The sequence below is a fragment of the Chrysemys picta genome, chromosome 8 (genome assembly GCF_011386835.1).
Source record: "Chrysemys picta bellii isolate R12L10 chromosome 8, ASM1138683v2, whole genome shotgun sequence".
Taxonomy (NCBI): Eukaryota; Metazoa; Chordata; order Testudines; family Emydidae; genus Chrysemys; species Chrysemys picta.
Genome location: NC_088798.1, coordinates 109,655,151 through 109,680,445, shown reverse-complemented (window position 1 = coordinate 109,680,445; position 25,295 = coordinate 109,655,151). Strand labels below are relative to the sequence as shown.

The following is a 25,295-nucleotide window of genomic DNA, read 5'->3' as shown; positions in this document are numbered from 1 at the left end:
CTCCCGCACGCCAGGGCTCCAGGGCCAAGTGCAGCCAACTGGGCTGGCACAACGGGGCTGCCGGGCTCTGGCCCAGGGGTGTTGGCTGAGCACCATGGATGGGTCTCCCCGGCCCTGCAGCTCATCTCCGAACCCCCGCGAGGAACAAACCGCCAGGCACCCGGTGGGACGGAGTCCCCACACACTCCCTGCGCAAGCCCCGGGGACAGGCAGACGCTGGCGGGGCAGCGGGTAGGAGGGGCTGGGGGATCGGGCCCTGGGTGAGGCACCGCACGACGGCTGGACCCAGGCCAGGGCCCTGGGAGAGCACAGCACCGGTGGGAGCTGCTCCTTGGCCCCACAGCACCGTGCTGTGGGATCCAGGCCTTGGGGGGAGCGGGGCCACGCCAGCCCAGAGGGAACCCCGGGGGCCGCAGGCAGGGCAGGGCTGGGAGCCCAGCACCCAGCCCAGCCCTTCCCAGGCTCCCCCGGCATCCCTACCACCCGTGGCAAGGGCGGCGCTGTGCGCGGGGTGGGCTGGGCCGGGAAGGGCTCTCGGAAGGGAGAGCAAAGAGACGGAGGTGGGGGGTGGGCAGAGGGGTCAGGGAAGGACGTGGGCAGAGCAGACAGAGGCACAAGTTGTCAGACAGACAGACAGGGAGGGGTATGTGTGGGGGCAGCCCCCACCCTGTCTCACAAGGCCACTTCCCGTAGAAAATAAACTAGCCAGAGGGGCAGGAGCAAGTGGGGGCAGACACTGGGGTTCAGCGCCAGGAGCACAGCGGGCACCTCCGGGGAGCCTGGACGGGGTGATTAGTTCTCCAGGGCAGGGACTGTGAACGCACGTGCAGCGCTGCACAATGCACAGCAGGGGGCGGGCGTTGCCACAGGGAGTGTGTGTGTGTCTGTGTGTCCTCATGCCTACAGGCTTGTACAGACAGTGCATGTGTGTGTCTGGGTGCGGGTCCATCTACACGCAGGTGTGTGTGTGTGTGTGTGTTTATAGACAGTCCATGTGTGTGTCCATGCATGTGTGTGTAGGCTTATACAGACAGAGTGTGTGTGCAGGCTCGTGTGTGTTACACAGAGTGTGTACAGAGTTGCACGGACGGTACATGAGCATTACACAGCATGTATAGGGTTGCACAGTGGGTGCAGGGTTGCACAGATGACCGTGTGTGTTACACAGCATGTGTATGTGCCGGGTTGCACAGACAGCGTGTGCCGGGTTGCACAGACAGCGTGTGCACATGCGTTACACACCGCGTGCGAGGGCGCTGGCGCCGGAGGGAACAGGCTCAGTCTCTCTGCCGCGCTGACGCTGGCAGTGGCTGGGCCTGGAACCTCAGACAGCCCCAGCTCGGCAGCCGCTGTCACAGGAGATGAAAGCCGGTGCCCTGCGAAGGCAGCGAAGCCCTGCCCCCCGGGCCCTGCGCTGGGACGGCTCTCGGAGACGCTTTCTGCCAGACTGGCTCGTGTCATGTCAGCTCAGCTCCGATCCCAGCCGACGCCCGGCCCCACCAGCCACTGCGCCGGGGAGACGCCATCCCCACCTGCTGCATCACCGGCTCTGCCAGGGCGGGCCCAGCTCGCCCGGCTCCCTGGGTGGGGGCAGCGCGAGGGGCCTCACTGCAGCACGCCTGCCCCAGGGCTGGGCACGGGGAAGGAGGGGCTGGGCACCACTCAGCCAGATGCCAGCAGCCGGGCGAGCGAAGCGGGAGGCGGGCTGGGGGGTGTGGCAAGGAGCTGTGCAGGGAGGGGAGGGCAGACAGCCGAGTCTAGTGCCAACCTGCTGATCCAGCCAGACACTCTCATACTAGTAACCAACCAGAACTGGCCCCTCCCCCTCGCCACGCAGGGCAGCCACCTCTGGGGTGGAGCGTGGCAGCTGTCGAGTCCTGCGGGCCACCGAGCACTTTGGGACAGGAAGCAGAGAATCCCCTCAGCAAACAAGGCTCCCTTTGCTCCATCACACGCCTGGGACGCAGAGAGGCGCCGGGCTCACGGGCCAATGCCAGGCTGAGCTGGGTCTGACCCCAGCAGGGGGCCTCTCCAGCACCCCTGCCTCCAGCACCAGCCTCTGAACACCTCGGTCCCGGGGCCGGGGCACGGCCTGGCACTCTGCCCCTGCCCCCCCGCGCCTCACTCCCCAGCCACAGGGACAATGACCCCACCCAGGAGGGGCTCCCGGAGCTCCAGACCGGCTGGGGGCGGGATGCGGAGCTGGGAGCCACTGGGAGGGACACGCAGCCACCTGCCCCCCACTCCTGAGGCACCTTTCAAATCACAGCGGGTTCCCCAGCGGGCGCAGGAAGAATCCGGCAGTGCCTGCCTGGCACTGCGTGACAAGGGCCGATGGGTGACACTTGACCAGCATGCAGCCCGTGCCCCGCCATCCGGTAATTAAAGCACTAATTGCTGCTGATGGCACCATCCTAACCGGGAGGGGCGGGGCTGTCCCCTTGTACCCACCCCCCAGGGAGAGCACAGAGCAGCCAGCGCCAGCCACAGCACAGGGGGCCCCTCCAGGCCCACCCAGCAGCTGCCACGGGCCCCCTGACACCCCAGCAACCCCGGGGGTCTGTCTCCAGGTCCAGGAGCCTCACCTTGTACCATCACTGCCTCCTCCCAGCTGCCACCCCCCGGCTGGGACCCGCCGGGCACTGACACTGTCCAGATGGGTCACAGCGCCCGCCGTGGGCAGGGAGTCCAGCCAGCGCCTCTGCCCCCCCAGCGCCCCCTTCCCCCAGCACGCACCTCTGCCCCCACAGCGCCCCCTCACCAACAGCCAGCGCCCCTGCCCCCACAGCGCCCCCTGCCCCACAGCCCACACCTCTGCCCTTCCCAGCGCCCCCTCCCCCACAGCCAGCGCCCCTGCCCCCACAGCGCCCCCTCCCCCACAGCCCGCGCCTCTGCCCTCCACAGCGCCCCCTGCCCCACAGCCCACACCTCTGCCCTTCCCAGCGCCCCCTCCCCCACAGCCAGCGCCCCTGCCCCCACAGCGCCCCCTCCCCCACAGCCCGCGCCTCTGCCCTCCACAGCGCCCCCTGCCCCACAGCCCACACCTCTGCCCTTCCCAGCGCCCCCTGCCCCACAGCCAGCGCCTCTACTCCCCCCAGCGCCCCCTCCCCCACAGCCAGTGCCTCTGCCCCCACAGCGCCCCCTCCCCCACAGCCCGCACCTCTGCCCTCCACAGCGCCCCCTGCCCCACAGCCCACACCTCTGCCCTTCCCAGCGCCCCCTGCCCCACAGCCAGCGCCTCTGCTCCCCCCAGTGCCCCCTCCCCCACAGCCCGCACCTCTGCCCCCCACAGCGCCCCCTCCCCCACAGCCAGCGCCTCTGCCCCCCCACTCCCCAAGTGCCCCTGCTCCACTTTGTTTGGCCAGGGGATCCACCTGCCAAGGCCAAGCCATCTGGTGGGCACATGTGGACCCTCCCCTCTCCCCAGCAAGCGGGTACCACAGAGCCCCCTCCCCTGCCCTCAGCAGGGTTAGCCTGTTGCATGGCTCCGGGCTGATGGCCTGAGGTGTGTCTCCCGCTCGCCCCTCCACCTCCCCGTCCTGCCCATCTCTGCAGGGCCCCGCCCCACCTGTCCTCCTAGTCGGGCCTGCTCAGGGCACTGCTGCCTGGCACCTCCCAGCCCTCGCCCTGACGCCTCCTTCCCAGAGCCAGCTCCCGCCCCGCAGCGCCTCCCTCCGGAGCACGGCGCTACACAGCTCCTGCCGCCTCCCAGCACCTGCGCCCACCAGCCTGCCAGGCACCAGCACCGCGACCAGGGGCCGCCGGGAGCCGGCCGGGCACAGGGCAGGCTGGGGGTGAGGGCCGGGCACTGACCTGTTGCAGCCCAGGGACACCATGCTGCCCCCAATGTCCCCCCATGGACGCCCACAGCCGGATCAGAGGCACCCCTTGGAAACAGCCACACAGTACAGCCTGCCCCCACCCACGCTCCCCTCCCCCTCAGGCAGTGTCTGCTGGGCCGCGACGGGACCCGCTCTGTGCTCCAGGTGCGGGCACTCGGCACACAAGCAGCAGGCCAGGGAGGCTGGCCCCCCGCTTGGCACTCGGGTGCCACACGCGAGGGCAGGGACATGCCAGGCTGAACTGCCCAGTGCCAGTCCCGGCCAGGCAGAGCTCCAAGACAGGCAGCCGCCAAGGGCGGCCTTTTGAGGGGGCTGCCAAGCCTAGGCGGGCACGTCGTGGGCCCTGGCGAGCCAGGGCTTGGCAGGCGGGCGTCTCACAGGGCCGGGGGCCAGGCAGGGAGCTCCCCAGCCAGCTAGCCCAGCTCCAACAGCGCTTGTGCCAAGGGAGCTGCCCGGCTGCGCTGCTCAGGGGCTGGTAGCAAATGGGGGCAGGGCACCGTCAGGAGCATAAGCCCCACACATGGGGGCGGGGGGGCAGCTCTCCAGGGGGCTGCACATCACAGAGCAGGCGGCCCAGCGGGGACGGGACATTAGCACAGGCCAGGCTCACCCCACCCAGAACCCAGGAGTCCTGATGCCCAACCCCTGATCTAACCACTCAACCCCACTCCCCTCCTAAGCTGGGGAGAGAACCCAGGAGTCCTGATGCCCAGCCCCTGATCTAACCACTCAACCCCACTCCCCTCCCAAGCTGGAGAGAGAGAACCCAGGAGTCCTGATGCCCAGCCCCTGATCTAACCACTCAACCCCACTCCCCTCCCAAGCTGGGGAGAGAACCCAGGAGTCCTGATGCCCAGCCCCCCTGCTCCCTCCCCTACGTAAGCGCAGAAGAGGGATGCTCAGCAGGGAATCCGCACGGCAGGGGCAGAGGCTGGATTCATGAGCCGGGGAGAGGCTGGGCTCGAGGGGCAGCGCCGGGCCAAGGAAACACGGGGGCCATACCAGACCCACGTAAGTACGTGAGGCTGGGGGATGGGCCCCTCTGGAGCAGGGAGGCTGGGTTTGGTCTGGGGCAGGGAGCCCAGGGCCAGGCAAGAGTGTTGGCTCCTCTCTCGTGTCCCATGGCACCATACCCTGGCACCGCCATGAACCTGCAAACAATCCCCACAGCCAGCAACCCCCACTCCCCACAGCTCCCCCCACAGCCAGCACCACCCACCCCACAGCTCCCCCCCACTGCCAACAACCCTCAGTTCCCACAGCTCCCCCCCACAGCCAGCAACCCTCGGTTCCCACAGCTGTCCCCACAGCCAGCAACCCCCAGTCCCCACAGCTCCCCCCACAGCCAGCACCACCCACCCCCACCACAGCTCCCCCCCACAGCCAGCAACCCCCAGTCCCCACAGCTCCCCCCACAGCCAGCATCACCCACCCCACACAGCTCCCCCCCACAGCCAGCAACCCTCGGTTCCCACAGCTCCCCCCCACTGCCAACAACCCTCGGTTCCCACAGCTCCCCCCACAGCCAGCACCACCCACCCCACACAGCTCCCCCCCCCCAGCCAGCAACCCTCGGTTCCCACAGCTCCCCCCCACAGCCAGCACCCCACCACAGCCAGCACCCACCCCACTCCCACAGCTCCCCCCACAGCGCCCCCTGCTGGGGCAGGCAGAAAGGGAGTAGATGGGCGCCCCCTTCGGGGCGAGGCGGGAGGGGCTGAGCAGTCTGGGCGCTGATTAAGTCAGGGACGGCGATGAATGAATTAGTCCGCGGTGGTTTTGCATCACAATGGAGCGGCTCTAATTAAGTATTTCAGCTGATAACACTTCCCCATTACACCCAATTAGCATGTGCTGGCAGGGCTCCCTCTCCATGGGGGGCCGGAGCAGCACCCGCTGGGCCGCGCTGGGCCAGGCTGGTCCCGAGCCCTATGCGCGTCTGGGCCCGGGCGCTCCCAGGGCCGGCTGCTGAGGGGCCCCGGGCCCCACAACCTGAGAACGGCAACAATTGGGGGTGTCGAGGGACAGAGCAGGACCCTCCTCAGGCACTGCCTTGCTGGGGCACCGAGCTGGAGCCGCGGGCACTGGGGGCAGAGCAGGCTCTGTGGGGAGAACCGGGGGGGCTGGGAGGGGCAGACATGGGTCTCCCCCTCTGGGCACCAGACAGCTCCTAGCAAAGCCGTGACCAATGCAGAGCATCGGGACTGCACCCAGGCCCCCTGTGCTGCCAGCGCGCTGTGACCCACATTCACTATGGGGCAGGGGACTCGCTGCCAGCCCCACTGTGCCCCCCACAAGCCACCTCCACCCAGGCCTCATTCATAGTCTTGGTGGGTTCGTTAGCAGGAGGCTGCACCTGCTAATTGCCAACCACTGCCCAGTCAGCAAGTCCCCACTGCATGTGCCCCACCGGTCCCCACGCGCCAACCAGCCGCGCACCCCCCAGAGCTCGGCCCACCAGCTGCGCTGTCCTGGCCGGCCCAGCTGGCCCCGGCATTCCCCCCACAAAAGCTCCCCTGGGCCTGGCCACATGGGGCTCCCCACATCTGCCTGGCATGGAGCCAGGTAACCCCTCCCCCCAGCAGGGAGCAGAGACCAATACTGACCAAAGCCACAGAGAACGTGGGCAGGTGCCACCTCCCACCGGTGCCCCTCAGTCCCGACCCGCAGCCCCTGCGAACCCAGCGCAGGGCACCCCCCACACGCAGCCTCTGTGAACCCAGCGCAGGGCACCCCCCACACGCAGCCCCTGCGAACCCAGCGCAGGGCACCCCCCACACGCAGCCCCTGCGATCCCAGGCCCGGCGCTCGGCTGTGGTTCTTTGGGAAGCAGAGCAAATTCTCTGGCTCCTGTAAGTGACAGTGAAGATCGAGCTCTCGCGTCCGCTTCACTCCTGCCAGGAGCCTCAAGGTCACCCTGAGCCCCGGGGCCTTTGGCTGCGGAGCAGGGAGGAGCCGTGGGGCAGGGGAGCCGGTGGGAGCTGCTGCAAGGAGACCCGTGGGGCAGGCAGGCAGCCCAGCTGGGGATCCCTCTGTCCCTCTGTCCTGGGGCTGACCACGTTGGGGGTGGGGGGCTCCTGCCCCTAGGCCAGGCCCATCCCCTCTCAGCCTGCAGCTCTCAGTGCCCGACTCCACTGGGCACAGCTAGCCCCAGCCCTGGCCTGGCAGATGCATCCGTCTGGGGCTCCTCCCCGGCCGCCCTCAGCCGAGCGCCCAGCGCCCGGGCACAGCACCTGCCCGTGGGCCGTTCTCTGACGCGCCCTGTGCCCGGCTCGGAGGCTGCAGGGTGCCGGGGGGATGTTGCGCATTCCCAGCGCTGACCTGCAGGGGGCAGCCACGGGTGGAGGGGGCTGAGCTCCGGGGGCTGGGCGGCCCGGAGCCAGGAGACGTCTCTGGGAGCTGCTGAGGGCACAGGCTGGGCGAGGGCCCAGGGCGCGCTGCCCCACCTGCACATCACGCTGCTGCGTCCGAGGGACAGGCAGAGTCCGTGGGCTGGGCTGGGCTGGGGCAGGCCCTGGTTACCCGGCCAGCTGGGGGGCCCCATCTCGCCTCTGGACAGAGCCTGCATGGCAGGGCCAGCCTGGAGCACCTGGCAGGGTGCTGGGCACAGCTGGGGGCAGGGCACAGCCCGGGGCTTTCACCCCCCTGCCTCCGCCTCGCAGCTTCCCCCAGCGCCAGCACCGCAGCGCCCGCCAGCCTCCCGCTGGCGCCCAGCCGGGGCCTTGCCAGGCCGCTGCCCCCTCGGCCACCCAGAGAACGGCGGCAGAGGAGCCTGCCAGAACCCATCCCGGGCGGGCGCCAGGCCCCCAAAGCCCTGGGGGGGATTTCCTGGACAAAAGGGAGAAACAAAACGGCCCCTCCCCCGCACAGCTGCCCCTCCCCCGCACAACAGCTACCTTGGATGGGGCCCCAAATAAGCTGGGAGCCTGGCAGCGGCCGGGTAGCGAGCATGTGCCATTGTGCTGACTCTTGAGCCCCCGCACTTTGCCCCCCCTTCCCTGGGCCCCATGGCTGGCAGTGGGGGCAGCGCCAAGCCCCAGGTTTCGCTGCTGAAACCCAGAGGGGGCAGATGTGGTGGTGCAGGGGCTGGGGCCCTCCCAGCGTGGCTCTGGGGACGGGATCCGCGCTCACATAGACCTATGGTGCCACCTGGGCAGCACCAGCGCCCTGCCACCAAAATGCAGCCACCTCTGGGGAAGGGGAAGCACCTGTTAACAGCATCCTTTGCAAGGGCCCAGCAGGGCTCAGATCTAACTACCCCTAACTACCCCATCCCCTTCACCCCCATTCCTGCCTCACCGCCCCCTTGGCAACACACTCGATCCCATGCCCAGGGGCCCTGTCAGACCTGCAGAGAGCGGCAGGGACCCCAGCCAGCACCAGGCCCCAATGCCTGCGCCCAGCAGGAGACACCAGCCCGCGCCGCGCGGGCGCTGCCAGCCGGGGAGCCGGGGGAACTGAAGGCAAAGCTCAGACAGAGACGGGACTTAGCACTTCAAAGGCTCCGCGCTGGATCTGCAGCTCAGCGGAGCGGGGCCGGGGTGAGCTCTCGCTCCCCAGCGCCGAGCCCATAGGCAGGCGGGCAGCCTCTGGGTGACTGGGGGGCCGGGCACAGATCTCCCTATGGGGCGAAGGGCCGGGCATGGCTGGACCCCAGCAGCTGGGGGCTGAGTAAGGGGCGACCGGAGGCGTCAGACAGACCAAGCCCGCTCCTGGGACAGCAGCACCAAGGAGCCACCGGACTGGGCACGGGGCGGGCGTGGCTGTGCCCAGAGCAGCCCTGGCCCTGGCGGAGTCAGTTACCAGAGCCCAGCTCCCCCCGCCCCTGCAAGCACCTGCCGGGCTCGGGCAGGTTTGATTCAGAGCCAGCCCCACGTGGCACGGAGCCAGAACAAACAGCCCCTGGGCAGCCTGTGTCTACCGCGTGCTGACAGCCCTGGTGCAGCAGCTTCCCCGCCTGGCGAGAGCCACGCTGCCCGGGCAGCAGCAATCACCTGCCATGCTGTCTGGCTGAGCCCCCCCACGCAGCCGCCAGGCCCTGCTCGGCGAGTCAGCGGGAGACCAGCCGTGGGAGCCGGCCGCCCGCGGGCAGAGCCCATGCCCCCATGCCCGCTGCCTGCCCCCGTGCCCGCTGCTCTAGCACCACCTCCTGGAATAGCGGCGCCCTGGCTCCCAGACTCTCCCGGGCAGGGTCCGGTGGCTGCCCAGCCTGTGCCCCGCAGAGCACCCGGACGGGGCGTAACTGGCAGATCTCCTGGGATCTGAGCCCCCTGGCACTTCCAGGACAGCTCAGCCTCTGCAGGGTGATGTTTGCCCCAGGACCACACACGGGGGGGCATGGAGACCCCCTGCAAGAGGCCACCCACACAAGGCACCTTCAGCCAGTCAGGTGGCACCAGCAGCTGGAGGGGGTGGCACATCGGTGCTGGGCTCGCATCCTGCCAGGGAAGTCACACAGCCACGGGGGCTGGGCCCCGAGCACCTGGCAGGCCTGGCCCAGGGAGCCCCAGAGGCGCAGGATGCAGAACCGTCAGTGGGCAGTGCCCTGGCTCTGGAGTCCCGGCCGGTGCAGACGGGCAGAGCGCTGGGGATGGGTGGTGGGGGGGAGCTGCTGCTTTGCCCCCAGCCTATTCCCTGCCCTGGCCCCTTCCCCAGCAACCAACCTGGACGTGCCCACAGGCCCCCCAGACCCAGGAGCTGCTGTGCCGAGATCAGAGCCTGACCCGAGCGGCCTGTCCAACCGCGTGCCCCACGCTCCAGGTGGCCCTGAACCTCCCACAGCCAGCGGCCGGGGCTGGGCACCAGGGATGGATCGCTCGCATCTGCCTGCCTTGCTCATTCCCTTGGAAGCACCTGCACCGCCCGCAGTCGGCAAGCAGGACTGACCCAGGCTGGCCCTTCGTCTGAGCGCTCCTGGGGCCGTGCCAGCTAGGCCAGCCTGCAGCCTCCTGCGCTGCCACCAAGGAGCTTTGGCTGGAAGGGCCCTGCCTGAGTTAGGTCAACCTCAGTACGGTGCCCGAGCACGCCCTGTGCCGAGCCCACTTGCGGTGCAGCCACGCGGCAGAGGGATCCTTACACCCAGCTCCCGCGCTCGGGCTGGGCTCCTGACAGCACCGGCAGCTCCATCGCTGCGGCCGCCAGGGCAGGGGCTGCGGGGCCGCGGCCTCCAGCTCCGTGTCGGTGCCAGGCAGGGGAACAGATCAGTCACAGCCAGGGACCCGCTCACCACACACAGACCCGGCAGAACCGGAACAGACCAAGCAAAGGCACCTGCAGCCTCCATTCCCGGGGCCATCCCCAGCCCCCCAAGGGTGAGCGAGGGGAATTTGGGAGGCCCCACGCTCTGGGCTACGGGCCGCTCCCCCCACCTCTGGGTGCGAGCACCATCTCACCGAAGCACCAATGCTCTCCCTGGCCCCCTGCCCAGCACCAGAAGCCGATGCCCCCAGGGTGCCCTGCTACCATCACCCCACACTGGACACTCCAGGGTGCCCCAGCAATGCCCGCTGGTGCCAGCTGCAGTAGAGCGAAGGGAAAGGGCCCTGGTCTGCAGCACCCCCTCTGGGTGTCCGGGGAGCCACAGGCAGGGCTCCCGCCTGGCGCTGGACCTGGGGAGGATGGGGCCTGGGTCAGATCCCTGCCCCCCAGGCACAGGGCAGCAGCCACTTGGGGTCCTGGGACAACTCTGTCCCCTCCCCCAGCCTGCTGCCAGGGGACAGGCAGAGGGAGAACGGCCCCTGCCTGTGGGATGCAGGCAGCAGAGAACGCGCAGCCCCTCCCTCCCCCCCCGCCAGGCACCAGCACCTCAGTCCTTTGTCTGTAGCTGCCAGGACCCAGACCCAGACCCAGACCCAGACCCAGCCCTGCCCAGATCACCCAGCTCTGCGCTGCAAGAGGCACCCGGCACCCGCCAGCGACACGGACCCCGGCCCAACGACCTCCCGCTCCATGGGAGCGCCAGCAAAGCTCTGGGCACCAGTGCACGTATGGGGGAGGGGCTGGGAGAGCAGGGGCTGCGGGTCGGGAGTGAGGGGCACTGGCAGAGCTGGGGGGCTGGGCTGGCAGGGGCTGCGGGTCGGAAGCGAGGGGCACTGGCAGAGCTGGGGGGCAGGGCTGGGCTGGCAGGGACTGCGGGTCGCTCCTGAGTGAGCCGCGGCGGCCGGGGAGCAGGGAGGCGGCTGGATGGGGCTCACAGCCCGCTGGGTCCAGGCTCCAGGGCAGGCTATGGGGCTGTGAGCCAGGGGCCTCGTGCCATCGCTCTCCAGTACCCAGTGACGGTGCCAGGCAGGCGAGGGGCTGAGGTCCCGTAGGGCTCTGGTGCGGTAACCTGTATGGGGCTCTGGGGCTCCAGAGATGGGGGGTTAACACTGCCGTGCCACAGGCCCTGTGACCCCCCAGGAGCTGAGCCTGCCCTGCCCCCGGGGCTCAGGGACCCGCCGTGGGGGCCAGGGCAAAGTCTCCAAGTCAAACAGCTTCAGCGCTGCCCAGCTCTGTGCCCAGCCGGAACCAGGAGCCAACCCCCAGCCCCTGGGTTCAGCTACCCACTAGCGCCCCCCAGACGTGGGGCCCCGCAGGACAGACACACCCCAGCCAGGGCCCTGCACCCCATTGCCAACAGTGGCACCAGCAGGATCCTATCCCAGGGCCCGGCACGAGCCGCCCGCATGCAGCACCCGGGGGCGACCCGCAGACCCACCGCCCTGCGGACGGGGCCCCTGCCAGGGTGCAAGGCAGGCACGTGGCACCGGGTTCTCAGTGCACAGGGTCCTTCTGCCTGTGCCAGCCATGGGCAGAGCTACATGGTGCAGCATCCAAGGACACAAACAGCCTGTGCCCGACCCAGAACCGGGCACCACAACTGACCCCAAACCCCAGTACAGCTGCCAACCTGCGGCCTCAAGGGGAGTCCAGAGCCCCTGCACTGCCGGTGGGATGGGAGGGCCACAAGCGGAACTGGCCGGGGGCTGCAGTGAGGGGGAGCGCAGATATGGCCTGGGGGGGTTGGGGCGCGCAGAGCTGGCGTGGACTGCTCAGCGGGGGGACCTGGCATGGGGCTGCGCGGGGGGGGGAGGGGGAACGCGCAGAGCTAGCCAGGGGCTTCGCCGGGGGGGGGAAGCGCGCAGAGCTGGCCGGGGGCTGCGCGGGGTGGGGGGAGAACGCGCAGAGCTGGCCGGGGGCTGCGCGGGGGGTGGGGGGAGAACGCGCAGAGCTGGCCGGGGGCTGCGCGCGGGGGGGGGGGAGAACGCGCAGAGCTGGCCGGGGGCTGCGCGCGGGGGGGGGGGAGAACGCGCAGAGCTGGCCGGGGGCTGCGCGCGGGGGGGGGGGGAGAACGCGCAGAGCTGGCCGGGGGCTGCGCGAGGGGGGGGGGGGAGAACGCGCAGAGCTGGCCGGGGGCTGCGCGCGGGGGGGGGGCTGCCCGGGGGGGGGGCTGCGCTCTCGGTGTGGGGGCTGCCCGGGGGGGGGGGGCTGCGCTCTCGGTGCGGGGGCTTCCCGGGGGGGGGGCTGCGCTCTCGGTGCGGGGGCTTCCCGGGGGGGGGGCTGCGCTCTCGGTGCGGGGGCTGCCCGGGGGGGGGGGGCTGCGCTCTCGGTGTGGGGGCTGCCCGGGGGGGGGGCTGCGCTCTCGGTGTGGGGGCTGCCCGGGGGGGGGGGGGGCTGCGCTCTCGGTGCGGGGGCTGCACAGTTCGGTCCGTGCCCGGGTCCCCCCGCCCCCCGGCCCCACTCACCGGCGGGCGGGCGGGCGGCGAGCAGGGATCCGGCCAGCAGGACCCGCCACAGCGCCGCGGCCGCGGCCATCCCGCCCCGCTCAGCGCCCCAGCCGGCGCGGGGCTCGCGGCGCGCGGCAGCCCATGGCCGGGCTCGCGGGGAGCGGGCGGCGGGTCCCGAGCCCGCAGCTGCCGGGGAGCGACTGGCCCAGCCCGGTGCCGGCGCTGCGGAGGGGGCGAGCCCGGCAGGGCTGCAAAACGCGGACTGGATCCGCCGCGGAGCGGAGCGGAGCGCAGCGAGCAACAGCTGGTGCGGGGCGAGCCCCCCCCCGCCGGGAAACCGGCCCATCCCCCCGCCCCCCCGGTACCGCCCGGATCGGGGCAACCGGCCCATCCCCCCCCCCCCCGGTACCTCCCGGATCGGGGCAACCGGCCCCGCCCCCCCGCCTGGATCGGGGCAACCGGCCCGGCCCCGCACCCCCCCCCCCGCCTGGATCAGGGTAACCGGCCCATCCCCACGTCCCCCCGGTACCGCCCGGATCGGGGCAACCGGCCCATCCCCCCCGCCTGGATCAGGGTAACCGGCCCATCCAGACTCGTTCCCAGTACCAGGTAGGAGCCAATGGCCCTTTGCTCATCTCTCCTGTTTCACAAACATCTCTGCCCGGCTGACCCGTGGGCTGGCCCGCCCATTGCACCCATTGTGCAGATGGGGAAACCGAGGCAGTCAAGGGCAAGTGATCTCAGGGTCACAGAGCAAGTCAGTGCCAGGCAAGGTCTGATCTGGGTCCTGGCTCCGGCCTGTGCCTGGGGCCCTGGGCCAGGCCGTCTGAGGCAGAGGGGCAGCAGAGACCCGCAATGGGGAGTGCACTGGGATCGGCTTCGGGGTGCCGGGCCAGCCAGGAGCAGACTGTGCCCCAGTCCGGGCGGGGAGGCAGCCTGGGGCCATGGAGCTGAGTTCTCCAGCCTGAGAGTGAGGGAGCTGGAGCTTCCCGCCCGGCCAGGGTCTTGTCCGGCTCCAGGGCTGGGCGTCTCTGGAGCAGGGGCTGCCAATCACCCATGCCAAGCAGCAGCCTGGGCACCCCAGACACACGCCGGGAGGGGCGGAGGGGAGCTTGATGGGCTGCTCACCGGGCGCCCATGGGCTGCTCTCCACGGCTAAGGGCACAGGCGATGATGGGCTCCAGCGGGGGGCACTTCACAGATGGGTGCACAGCCCCCCATGCCACCGGTAAAGCCCCCCCCCAGAGGCCACACACACAGACCCCCCCACCCACCCAAGTACGCCCCTCCCCTGGGCTGGGGGCCCTGCTCTCGCTGGCCTTTGGGCTGCAGGTGCTGCTGTTCTGGGAGCCGTTCAGGGACACACCTCGTGGCCTGGGCCAGGCCACACTGGGCAGTGGCGGCACAGTCCCCGGGGCCCAGCCAGTGCCAGCTGGGGGCACCTGCAGCGGCACGGCCCCCGGCAGGGAAGGGCCCGTGGCCAGGATGTCTGCTGTGAGCCAGGCAGCTGGGCAGTGAGCCGGCCTCCGGCGGGCGCCTGGCTCTGCCCTGCTGGAGCAGCGTTAAAGAGCAAATGTTGCGGCGTGTTGCACTTCAAATGTCATGGAAACTGGGCCATTGTGTGGAAGGGAACCACGCTCCCCTCTAGCCCGTCTCCTGCCCCCCACGGGCTGCCCCTTCGCCCGGCTGACGGCACGCCGTCGGGCAGCGCTGACGCCAGGCTGAGTCGGGGTTTCCATAGAAACCCCCATATTCTGGCCCGCGTGTTCCAAAGCACGCTGACCTGAGCTGCCTTGCACGGGTCACCCGACGGGGGGGGGGGGGGAGGAGCAGGGCCCCTCCCCAAATGGGAAGGGATGTGCCAGAACTGGGACAGTGCAGGCGAAGGCCTACTATGCCCCTTAGGCAGGTGGGCACCATCTCAGCTCGCTGCTCCCGGGGGTGGGCGCTGGAGCCCTGGAACCGGTGCAGCCCTGCAGCATGGTGCCCCACGGCTGTCCCTTGTGCAGTGCAGGTGCCTGCTGGGATGGGACCCCCGCGACCTGGCACTGGCTTGGGGGGAGCTCCTGGCTGCCAGCTCCAGCCTGAGCTATGAGATGGATAATGGCCGGGGTGGCACAGAGCCCTGCAGCCCCCGGATGGGGTGGGCACTTGGGCAGCACTGGGCTGAAGCACATTCTCTGTTGGGGTCCCAGGTCAAGGGCCAAGCCCCCCCCCAGCATCTGACACAGGAGATGGGGGCTGTTTCTTTCTAAGAGGTGGGGGCACCTCCCTGGGCACCTGCCAGACATGATGCTGCCAGCGCTGAGCCAGGCTCCCCTCTCCACCGCTCACACTCAGCTCTGGTGGCCAATGCATGGGCAGACCGAGTGGGCGGCTCCGTCCCAGGGATCCCATCGGCCACAGGGAGGAGAGTCTCCCAACCCAGGAGGGGTGGCGGGTGGGCAGCCCCCCGAGCTCGGCACTGGCGCTGGCCCTGGGCAGCAGGAAGACGGGTGCCCCCCAGCGGTTCCGCCGCAGCCACCGAGCATGAAGCTGGGGAACGGCCCCCTCCGCTCCCCACACCTGGGTGTGGCCCCTCCCTGGCCTCAGCCCCCTGCCGGCCCAGCCCCGCGGCTGCCCGAGCTGTCCCCTATGGGCCCCGCGGCAGAGGCAGGCGCCGTGCGGCCAAGGGGCCCCAGCGAGCTGCGGCTTTGTCCCCTCCCATCGGGCTCTGTGCTGCGGGTCCAGCAGCAGGTGGGGGGCAGCGCTCCTGGGGGCAGGGCAGTGGTGCAGCTCCTGCCCTGGTCCCCATGGAAACACCACCCACAAACGCCCTGCCAGTCACCCGACCTTGGGCCCCTCTGGCAGGTCCCCGGGGCTCCCAGCAAGAGAAGCGGGAGGGTGGCAATCAGGAGGGCAAAGACCGTGAACAGCCAGAGCCAGCAAAGGGTCGGCAGGTGCTGTGCAGGCCCCTCGCCCTGTACCCCAGCTCTGCCGGAGTAGGAGAGGGGGCACTGCGGGGGAGGGGAGGGGGGGCACTGTGGGGGAGGGGAGGGGTGGAGGAGCTGGGAGCGGGAGAGGGCACTGTGGGGAAGGGGAGGGGACACGTGGGGGGCACTGTGCAGGAGGGGAGAGGTGGAGGAAGTGTGAGCGGGAGGGGGCACTGTGAGCGAGGGGAGGGGTGGATGAGGTAGGAGTGGGAGGGGGCACTGTGGGGTTGAAGAGGAGGCACGTGGTGGGGCACTGTGGGGGTGGACAAGGTGGGAGCGGGAGGGGCACTGTGGGGTAGGAAATGGGGCACGTGGTGGGGCACTGTGGGGGGTGGACAAGGTGGGAGTGGGAGGGGCACTGCGGGGTAGGAGATGGGGCACGTGGGGGGGGGACTGTGTGGGGGTGGACGAGGTGGTAGCGGATGGGGCACGTGGGGGGCACTGTGGGGGGGTGGACAAGGTGGGAGCGGGAGGGGCACTGTGGGGTAGGAGATGGGGCACGTGGTGGGGCACTGTGGGGGGGTGGACAAGGTGGGAGCGGGAGGGGCACTGTGGGGTAGGAGATGGGGCACGTGGGGGGGCACTGTGGGGCAGGGCGGGGCTGTGGTGTGCTCCCAGCGGAGCCTGCTGTGCGCTGGGCAGAGTTAATTTCATTAGTGGCGCCGGGGGATGAGCAATTAACAAGCTGCTCTGATGCCTTGAAGAGCTTTAGTGGGAGAAGTAAACTCTGCTCCCCTGGGCGCTGCCAGCTGCCTCCCTCCCGCTCTCAGCTGGGCCCAGGGACCCCCTGCGCAGCCCCCTCCAGGCAGAGCTGGGCCTGGGGCTCAGGCAGCGCCAGCCTTTGGCCGCCGGCCTGGCTCTGATCCTGGTGACGGGCCCAGGCAGCCTGGCCCACCGCCCTCGGGGCCCCCTCGCAGCCAAGGCCAGAGGTGGCCTGGGCCCGGGCTCCCAGCCGGGGCAGGTGCAGCCTGAGCGCGAGGCCCTGCTCCCACCTCTGCGCCCAACACCTGCCTGGGAGACAGCTGCCAGGGCTGGCAATATGGCATCTGGCAGGGAGGCCACGGCATGGCCCAGCCCAGCTCCCCAGGAGAGCGGGGAAACCCCCAGCTGCAGAGGGACCTCCCATGTGTCCCCCCCGGGTACGTCTGCCCAGCAGCTGGGCCCACGGTTCCCAGCGCCAGTGGAGAGACGCTCCAGCCATGCTGAAAGCAGCAGCATCACCAGTGCAGCCCGGGGGGGGCCCGCACGTCCCCTTTGCCCTCTGGCACTCGCTGGGGGTGCTGTGGGAGCCGGGCAGGCTGCACACCCACCAGGCTCTTTGTATCTGATTGAAATCTCACGGAACCAGCCGGCGTCTCGGCTGCCACGAGCCCTCGAAAGCAAATGAGGCGCCAGGTGCGTGGCGGGGCCGGGCGCTGGACCCTGGGCTGGAGCTGTGACCCCTGTGCCCTGGGCAGCGCCCTCCCGCTGCCCCACACCCCCAGGAGCCCCGGGATCACAGCCACTCTGGGTGCAAAGCCCTGGCCTTGCGCTGGAGGCCAGGGCATCACTGAGCATGGGGGGCAGTTCAGTCTCCGGTCCCTGCGTGGGCAGCAGCGCCAGTGCCACCAGGGTGGCACCGCCATGCCCCCCGCAGGTTCCCAGCCTTACTTATCAGCATTTGCACAAAAACAGGATGTTTTTGCTTCTCTCGGCTCCATCTGCTCCTGCTGAAGTCACCAGCACCGTGCATGAGCTCACCGGGGTTGCCGTGGAGACACCAGTGAGCTCACCGGTGAGGAGTCTGACCTCACAGAGGAGCCAACGAGAGAGCCTGTGCCCAGCACATGCAGCGTTTGACAGGCTGGCACAAGACAAAGCTGCTCCCAGCTCCCCAGCCCATGCGCCATTCACCAGCCTCTCCCGGCCCAGCAGCCAACGGCTGCAGCCTGGCGCTGATCTGGCAAGCTGGGCCCACCCGCCGTGCCCCAGACGAGCCTGCAGCACCCGCCAGCCCGGCATGCAGTGCCCCTCCCCGCCCCGCCACGATGCCCGGGGGCCCTACTGCCAGGCTGCCGGCTGCCAGGCCCTGGGAGCATTGGATACTGTGACGGAGCAGGGAGCAGGGCAGATTTGACCTGGGAATGTTGCAGGGGGGTTGCAGTGGGGATGTGGGACTTCCCTTGAAGGAAGCTACCTGAGCTGTAACCTGAGCCAGGAACGGGGGTGGGGAGAATTAACACCTTCTGCCCGGGAGACTGAACAAAGGACAGGAGGAGCTGGGGGGAGGGGGAGAGAGGAGCTGCAGGAGGAGTTTTAGTTTAGTTTTCGGTTGGGGCTGGGTGGTGCAACGCAGGGAACCCCAAGCTGGGGTCTAAGCTCCCTGAACCTCCCAGAGGGACCTAATTGAGGGGGTCTGGTCGGACCTACACGCTCTGCTTGAGACTGTGTTCCTGTCCTTAAATAAACCTTCTGCTTTACTGGCTGGTTAAGAGTCGCAGTAAATCTCAGAAAGAGGGGTGCAGGGCCCTGACTCCCCCACACTCCGCAACAGATACTGTCTGCCAGTGACCCCCTGCTGCGTTTGGGGGCGCCAGGCCCAGGGGTCCACACAGTGAGGGTCCCAGGTGGTGCAGCCAGCCACAACCAGCCTGACCCTGGCCCACGGCTCGCTCCCTCTGCGTCTAGCCTGGATGGAAAGGGCCAGCCAAGGGGCTGGAGACCAGGCCAGGGAGGGCAGACCCACCTTCCCTCAGGGGAAATGACCCAGAGCCCCCTGCTCCGTGGGGCAGGGGGGCTCTACCCTCCCCAGCCCCCCCACAGCAGAGTTCGCCTCTGCCCTGGCCCTGTGGTGCCCCCTCGCCAGCCCCCGGGGATGCGCAGGCGTAGGAAAGCTGCACAGGGCCCTCAGGCCCGGGGGCCGGGGGGGAGTCTGGTGGCCGCCTGGTCGCTGTGGGCAGCACGCCGGGCGTGCGTGGCTGGGATTCAGGAGCCGGGGTGCCAGGGAGACAGCTGCCCGTTTGGGTTGGCTGTATTCCTGGAGGTTTCATCACACAACATGATCTGTCATTCCTGGAGAGGCCAGGACAGCCCTGGGGGGCGGGCGAGCCCGGCAGGGAGGGGTGCAGGCAGGCGTGAGCACAGGTGTGAACATGTGGCCATGCCTGTGCGCACCCACACGCATGTACACGCACATGGCTAGGCCCACAAGCAGTGCACGTGGGTGCCGGGTTGCACCAGGTGCACACACACGTACCCTCACTCATCTGCAGGAGCATTTTGGGGACTTTGCCTGCTCGGCTCTCAGGGCCCCTCCCCCCATGCTTGCTTCCCTCCTGCTTGGCTTTAGTGACAAAGGGGGACCTGGCCCGTGCCCCCCTCCCCTCCCACTCCCTGCCCATGGAGCCGCCCTAGTGGGAGAATGGGGGCACCAGGGGGGCGGGATGGTCCTGCTTCCCCAGCCCACTTGCTCTCCATTGGGTCCCAGTGCCCGGACATCCCGTTCCTGCTCAGGGCCCTGCCCCTCGGGGGCACGCCTGGCTCATATGGGCAAAGCCAGTGGGGTCTGAGGGAGTGAAGCCTCTTAGAATCCACGTCCCATTTCCTCACAGCCCAGAGAGAGCCCGATGGGAGGTGGCCCCAGCCCTGCTGGGGAGAGCACACAGCCCTGCGCACACTCAGCCCTGCACGCGCACGTGCCCTGAGCTGGCAGGGCCCTGCAGAGCGACGCTGGCACGAGGGGCCGGTGCTTTGCACACTCCATCTGCTCCCTGCGCTGTTGTTATTTTCTCTCCTCCAGGGACGGGTTCCAGCGCCAGCTTCTGCTGCTGTGATTCCAATACCAGCAAAAACCCACCCGCTGGCCTGGGGCCGGGCGGGGGAGCTGGGATGCTGCTTGCCCCTGGAATAGCCCCCCCCCCCCCCCCGAGACATCCCAGCCACTGGGCTGGCACCAGGCACTGGCCCCGGTCCCTCACTGCCCTCCGCAGGGCCCCTAGGACCTTCCTGTCCCTCTGAGCCAGGCCCCCGCCCTGCCCTCTGCCCGCAGACCCTGCCCCAGAGCAGGCCCCGCTCTGGCTCTGGTGCTGCGCAGGAATCACACAGCCTGGCCTTGGCACCAGGGCGGGGACGGGCTGGCTCAGGGGCTGGGGAACGGGACTTTGATCCAGACCCAGCATGGGGGGCTGGCTGGCTCTGGGGGGGGGGGGGGGGACGGGACAGGGCTTTTCCCTTCTAGGGTGCCCAGGCTCTGAACTGGCCCCAAGGCAGGTGCTGGCTGGCTCAGGGGGGCAGGGAATGGGACATGGGACCTTTCCTCTCTAGGAGGCTGGCTGACTTCCCATGGCACTACCTCCCCTCGGCGGCACTGCCCAGACCCCACCAGGCGCTCAGGGTTGCAGAGGACGGAGCTGGCGCCTTGGGAGCGTTTGCTAGTTGCCAGGCAGGGTGGCGGCACTGGGCTGGGGAACAAGTGGCCACTCGGGTGCGGGGGAGGGGATGGGGAGCAGATGGGCCCCCGGCTCCCTGAGAGCAGAACAGGCACAGGGATGGGTGGTGCCCGTGTCCGGCTCACCCTGGGCACAAGGGCTCCAAGTGCAGCGCTGGGAGGGAAGGGGGGAGGGGGAATCGCCCCCCCCAGGGCACGGGCCGTTGGCAGGTCCTCTCTAGCCCAGTCAGCTGGAATAGGGGCCTGTGCCCCGCTGTCAGGGCAGCTGTCTGGGCAGGCCCCTCTCCACCCCTGCCAAGCGCCAGCGCCCACTTGGGCAGAAAGGGCCAAGCGGCCCCTCCTGCTCCCTGGTCTACACAGCCCCTGGCCCAGGCTCTGACCAGCACCACCCCGCAGCCCCAAGGAGCAGCTTCTGCCCCCCCAACCTCTGTGCCAGGCTCACTGGCTGCTCACCCTCACGGCCCCCAGCTTTTCCCCAAGCTCTGTGTCCCTGATGGGAGGGAGAGAGGAGCCGGGGAGGGGGAGCTGCCAACCCTGGCACGCCGCAACGCCAGGCCCGGGCGGGGCCGGGGGTGCTTTCCGAGGGGCCACGTCACCCAGCCAGCGCAGCATCGTGCCCACCCCGCTCGCTGTGCCCTGCAGCCCCGCGCTGGCTCGTGGCACAGCCGGCATGCTGACGAGTTAATAGAGCCTAATTAATACAGATTGGGGAGATCACTTTCAATTTCGCTCCCTCTCCCTCTTGCTGCGGAGCCGCAGGGGAGGGGGAGCTGGCTCCACTCCTGCAGCAGCTGGCACAGGGCCCCACGGGCACTGCCAGGCTCCCGCCAGCACTGGGCACACCCGGCCGGGGGCGCTCTGCCTTGGTTGGAGGCGCAGGAACCGGAGAGCAGCTCAGTGCTGTCAGGCCCCTCCCAGGGCAGGGCCCGCGCTGAGCTCCCGGCCTGCCCACGGGCTGTGGGGGAGAAGGGCCCGTGTAGCATCATTGCCTCTAGGCGGGACGGCGTGGGGGCACCTGCCCCTCCCAGGGGCACCAGCCATGGGCCCTCAATACCCACAAATGCCCCCGGGCCCAGAGCAGCCCCCAGGCCTGGCTTCGGCCCTCATGGCGCAGGGCTTGGTTCCTCTCCGCGGGTCCTCGCCCGGCCGCCTGTCTGCTGCTCCCTGGGCTTAGCAAGCTGGCGCTGGCTCCTCGCCTGGGCTCTTTGCCCCCTGTTGCGGATTGTGGGGGAGTTAGGGCCCTGCACCCCCGACTTCCTGCGATTCACCATGACTCTCAGCCAGCCAGTAAAGCAGAAGGTTTATTTGGATGACAGGAATACAGTCCAAGACAGGTCTTGCAGGCACAGACAACAGGGCCCCCCTCAGTTAGGTCCAGCTTGGGGTCCCAGGGCATGCCGGCCCACCCCCCTTGGGGGGTCAGAGCCATCTCTGCCTCCCAGCCATCTCTCCAGCCTCCTTCCAGCCTGCTTCCCGCACTCTCCCTCAGCGACCCCTCCCACAGCCTTTGTTCAGTTTCCCGGGCCCCGGAGTCATCTGACCTCCAACCCCCTCCTGGGTTCTCATGTTACAAGCTCAGGTATGTTCCCTTGGGCCGGCTCCCATCCCCCGATGCAGACCATCCTAGTCACACTCCCCTGTCAGCATTCACAGACCACAGTGAGAACAGTCCCAGTTCGTCACACCCCCTTCCACCTCCACCGGCCCAGGGGGACCCCAGGTCCTGGGCTGAACGAGACCCTGAGACTCGCCATGGCGGAGCCCACCCCCGCCCCACCACTGTGCACCAGGGCAGAGGAAGAAGGGGTCGGCCGGGGGCCGTCTGCGAACGGGGCCGGCAGAGGGAGGCCCAAGGCCTGGAGTAGCCCCCGCCCCAGGCAGCGCCAGGCGCGCCGCGCAGCAGCAGGCTTACAGCCCGGATTAGTCTGATCCTCGCGCTGTGTCAGCCTGGATGTTCTCACCACCCGGCACCGAGAGCTGCCTGATCCCTCCTGAGGCCGGCAAAGCGCCACACGCTGCGAGCTGGTGTTAGCGCTTAGCTAGTGTATCCTGGCAGCGCCAGAGCCCCAACCGGATCACAGCCCCGTCGCGCCGGGCGCCGCCCAGACCCCGCCCAAGATCAGGGCCCCGTCGCGCTGGGTGCCGCCCAGAGCCCCAACCAGATCAGGGCCCCGTCGCGCTGGGTGCCGCCCAGAGCCCCAACCGGATCAGGGCCCCGTCGCGCCGGGCGCCGCCCAGAGCCCCAACCGGATCAGGGCCCCGTCGCGCCGGGCGCCGCCCAGAGCCCCAACCGGATCAGGGCCCCGTCGCGCCGGGCGCCGCCCAGAGCCCCAACCGGATCAGGGCCCCGTCCCGCCGGGCGCCGCCCAGAGCCCCAACCGGATCAGGGCCCCGTCCCGCCGGGCGCCTCCCAGACCCCAACCGGATCAGGGCCCCGTCCCGCCGGGCGCCTCCCAGACCCCACCCGAGATCAGGGCCCCGTCGCGCCGGGCGCCGCCCAGACCCCACCCGAGATCAGGGCCCCGTCGCGCCGGGCGCCGCCCAGACCCCGCCCGAGATCAGGGCCCCGTCGCGCCGTGCGCCGCTCAGACCCCGCCCGAGATCAGGGCCCCGTCGCGCCGTGCGCCGCTCAGACCCCGCCCGAGATCAGGGCCCCGTCGCGCCGGGCGCTGCCCAGACCCCGCCCAAGAGCAGGGCCCCATTGCGCCAGGCGCTGCCCAGACCCGACGCAAATCACAGCCCTGTCGCGCCGCGCGCTGCCCAGACCCCAATGCAGATCACAGCCCTGTCATGCCAGACGCTGCCCAGACCCCACCCAAGATCAGGGCCCTGTCGCGCCGGGCGCTGCCCAGACCCCACCCAAGATCAGGGCCCCATTGCGCCAGGCGCTGCCCAGACCCAACACAAATCACAGCCCTGTCGCGCCGGGCACTGCCCAGACCCCAATGCAGATCACAGCCCTGTCATGCCAGACGCTGGCCAGACCCCGACACAGATCGGGGCCCCATCATGCCGGGCACTACATAGACCCTACTGCAGCTGGGCATCTGATATCACCAGCCCCCAAGTCCCACCTCTGTCCTTTGTCTTGTGTCCCAGGTAAACAAGCCGCCTGGTCCCCTCTCCTCTCTGCCTCTCCTCCCTCTGGCTGGAACCGGCTGGTCAGGTCACCGGGGTCCTCTCTCCACAGCCCATTGTCCTCCCACTGGCCAGAACCGGCTGTGTCTCCTGAGTTGGGTCTCCCGGTCACCAGCCGCTGGAGTGTCCATTCTCCAGGCCGGTTGCTGGCCCTCTGTAACAACAACCTCCCTCTCCCACCGCCTGGTTAAACCAATAACATCCAGGGAAACTGAGTCCCATCCCCTCTGCATGCAAACCCTTGAAAACAACAAGAAACCCCCCCCGCTGCCCCGTTCAGCACAGCCTCCCTAGGCTGCAGCCCCCTGGCTGGGATGGTGGGAAGCTGACGGGCACACGCAGTCCTGGAGCTGCTGGGCTGCGGGCGGGTGAATCGCTGGAGCCTGGAACAAGGGGTGCTGGCTCCCCCACATGATGTGGGGCTGCGCTCATAGGACAGCCCCAGGACAGTGTCCCTGTGAGCAGCTGGGCTGGCGGGGGAGGGGCTCGCTCTAGGGAGAGGCTGGAAGGACCCCTGGCCGCTGATGGTTAGAGGGCAAAGGTCAGATTCCTTTGGCAAAGGGGCCTGATCCTGGGCAAGTGTAGTGCCTCCATGCCAGGGGCCTGGCCCCAGAGCCCCGTCCCTGGTATGAATGACCAGCCTTGTCCCACTGCAGACGGCTCAGTCTGCACCAGGCAGGGGAGGGGGAGGGGCGGGGGTGTGTGTGTGCAATATTGTTAACCTGTAAGGGGCTAATGGCTGCCAACAAGCCAGTCACAGACCTGGCTAAAGCTGCTGGCTGTGCTGAGCCGCCTTCAATCAGGGTGAATGGAAGGAGCAATTAAGCACCTTTATGCTGTGATAGCTAGAAATAGTAGGTCACCACCCAAGGCACTGAGCGGCTCTGCTCAAGGCTGCTATAGGAAGGCGGTGTAGGTCAGGACTTTGGGCACCCGTACAGCTGTGTGTAATGAGGAGCCAGGGCTTGGATACCGGGGGCTGCTCCATACTGGCCCCAGTCCCCACGCCCCCCAAAGAGCCCCGGGCCAGGCTGGCAGGGCTGCTGGCGTTTCACTTGCGCAATTCTTTGTGCTGAAATGATGACGGACTAAATGGGGAAAGTGGGAACCGCATGCACAGTCCAGCGCACTGATCGATGGGCTCAGCGCCCTCCCAGGACCCTCAGCACAACCAGTGCCTGTGATTGATCACCCAGCTAGTCAGCTGACAAGGGCGTTCATCATGTGACCGCGGCAGCAGCCCCGCGTGGTGATGTCACGAGCGCGGCTGACCGCGGTGGGCTGTCCAGGGATTATTGCTGGGAGTAATTAAGATGGAATTAAAAATTAATTCTTTTCTCCAGAGCGATTGCAGCGCAGGGCTAAGCCGCATGTTGCAGCCTTTGTGTGAATGAAATTGGATTGGGACGGAGGGGGAGGCGGGAGGCGGATTAACGGGCTGTGAAGCGCCGGGCAAGGGGAATGAACGGGGACTGAGATGTCTCGCTTTGATGGGGCCCATCCTTGTTCGAGGCGCAAGGCCAGGACTAGACCCTTCCAGGGGGGAGCAGGAATCTAGCTCGGATTCTCCTTCCCGGGGCCCGGGGGCCAGAGGGACCCGCTCAGAGCGCTTGGGCGGGCACAGAGGACACGTTCTCCCCGTGGCATTAGCAGTTCTTGGCAGGGCTCTGTCCAGCCACTGGGCTGGTACCACAGCTGCCCTGGCACACACACGGAGCTGCCCACACTGCAGGCCGGGGGGGGGGGCTGGGGGCCGCCAGGAGCCCTGCTGCAGGCAGGTGGGAGGAGGGTGGGGCCTGGCTTGTCAGGGTGTGGCAGAGGCAGATGGACATGCAGACCTGCGATGATGGACCCCTGGTCTCGCACAGCTGCCTGGCTGAACCAGCCCAGCCCCTCGCCCCTCACCATGTGCCCCCTGCAGTCTCCCCAGCACCATCAGCTGGACAGGGCCCTGGTGCAGCCTGTGCCCCGGGGGCAGGAGCCAGGGAGCAGCCGCACACTCTGGAGAGGACTGCCAGCTCCCATGTCCCCCCTGCCTTGGCAGCAGCAGTTCAGACTGTGAGCCGCCCACGCCCAGTGTCCTGTCCCCCACCAGGGGCTGGCACAGGTGCGTCAAGGGGAGGTGAAACCCCCACCACACAACCCAGGCCGGCTCCTCAGACCTGGCGCATGCTGCACTGGGGGCTCCAGGAAGACAGGCTGGAATTTCAGA

General features: G+C 69.1%; 1 protein-coding gene across 3 annotated transcripts in view; it reads right to left on the bottom strand.

Annotated features, from left to right (window-relative positions):
* Positions 1-23,146, bottom strand: part of UNC5A (unc-5 netrin receptor A) — a 63,623-nt gene extending 40,477 nt beyond the window's left edge. Inside the window, exon 1 of one of the 3 annotated variants that reach the window (XM_065555194.1) lies at positions 23,020-23,146. Coding sequence is in view for 2 of the 3 variants with exons in the window: in XM_065555195.1 (XP_065411267.1) it covers positions 12,566-12,635 (70 nt within the window). In the remaining variant the exon portion in view is untranslated. Of the gene's footprint in view, positions 1-12,565; positions 12,800-23,019 lie in introns of those variants that run through there. The other 2 variants (XM_065555195.1, XM_065555193.1) reach the window with 2 other exon arrangements.
* Between the last annotated feature and the right edge of the window lie 2,149 nt (positions 23,147-25,295).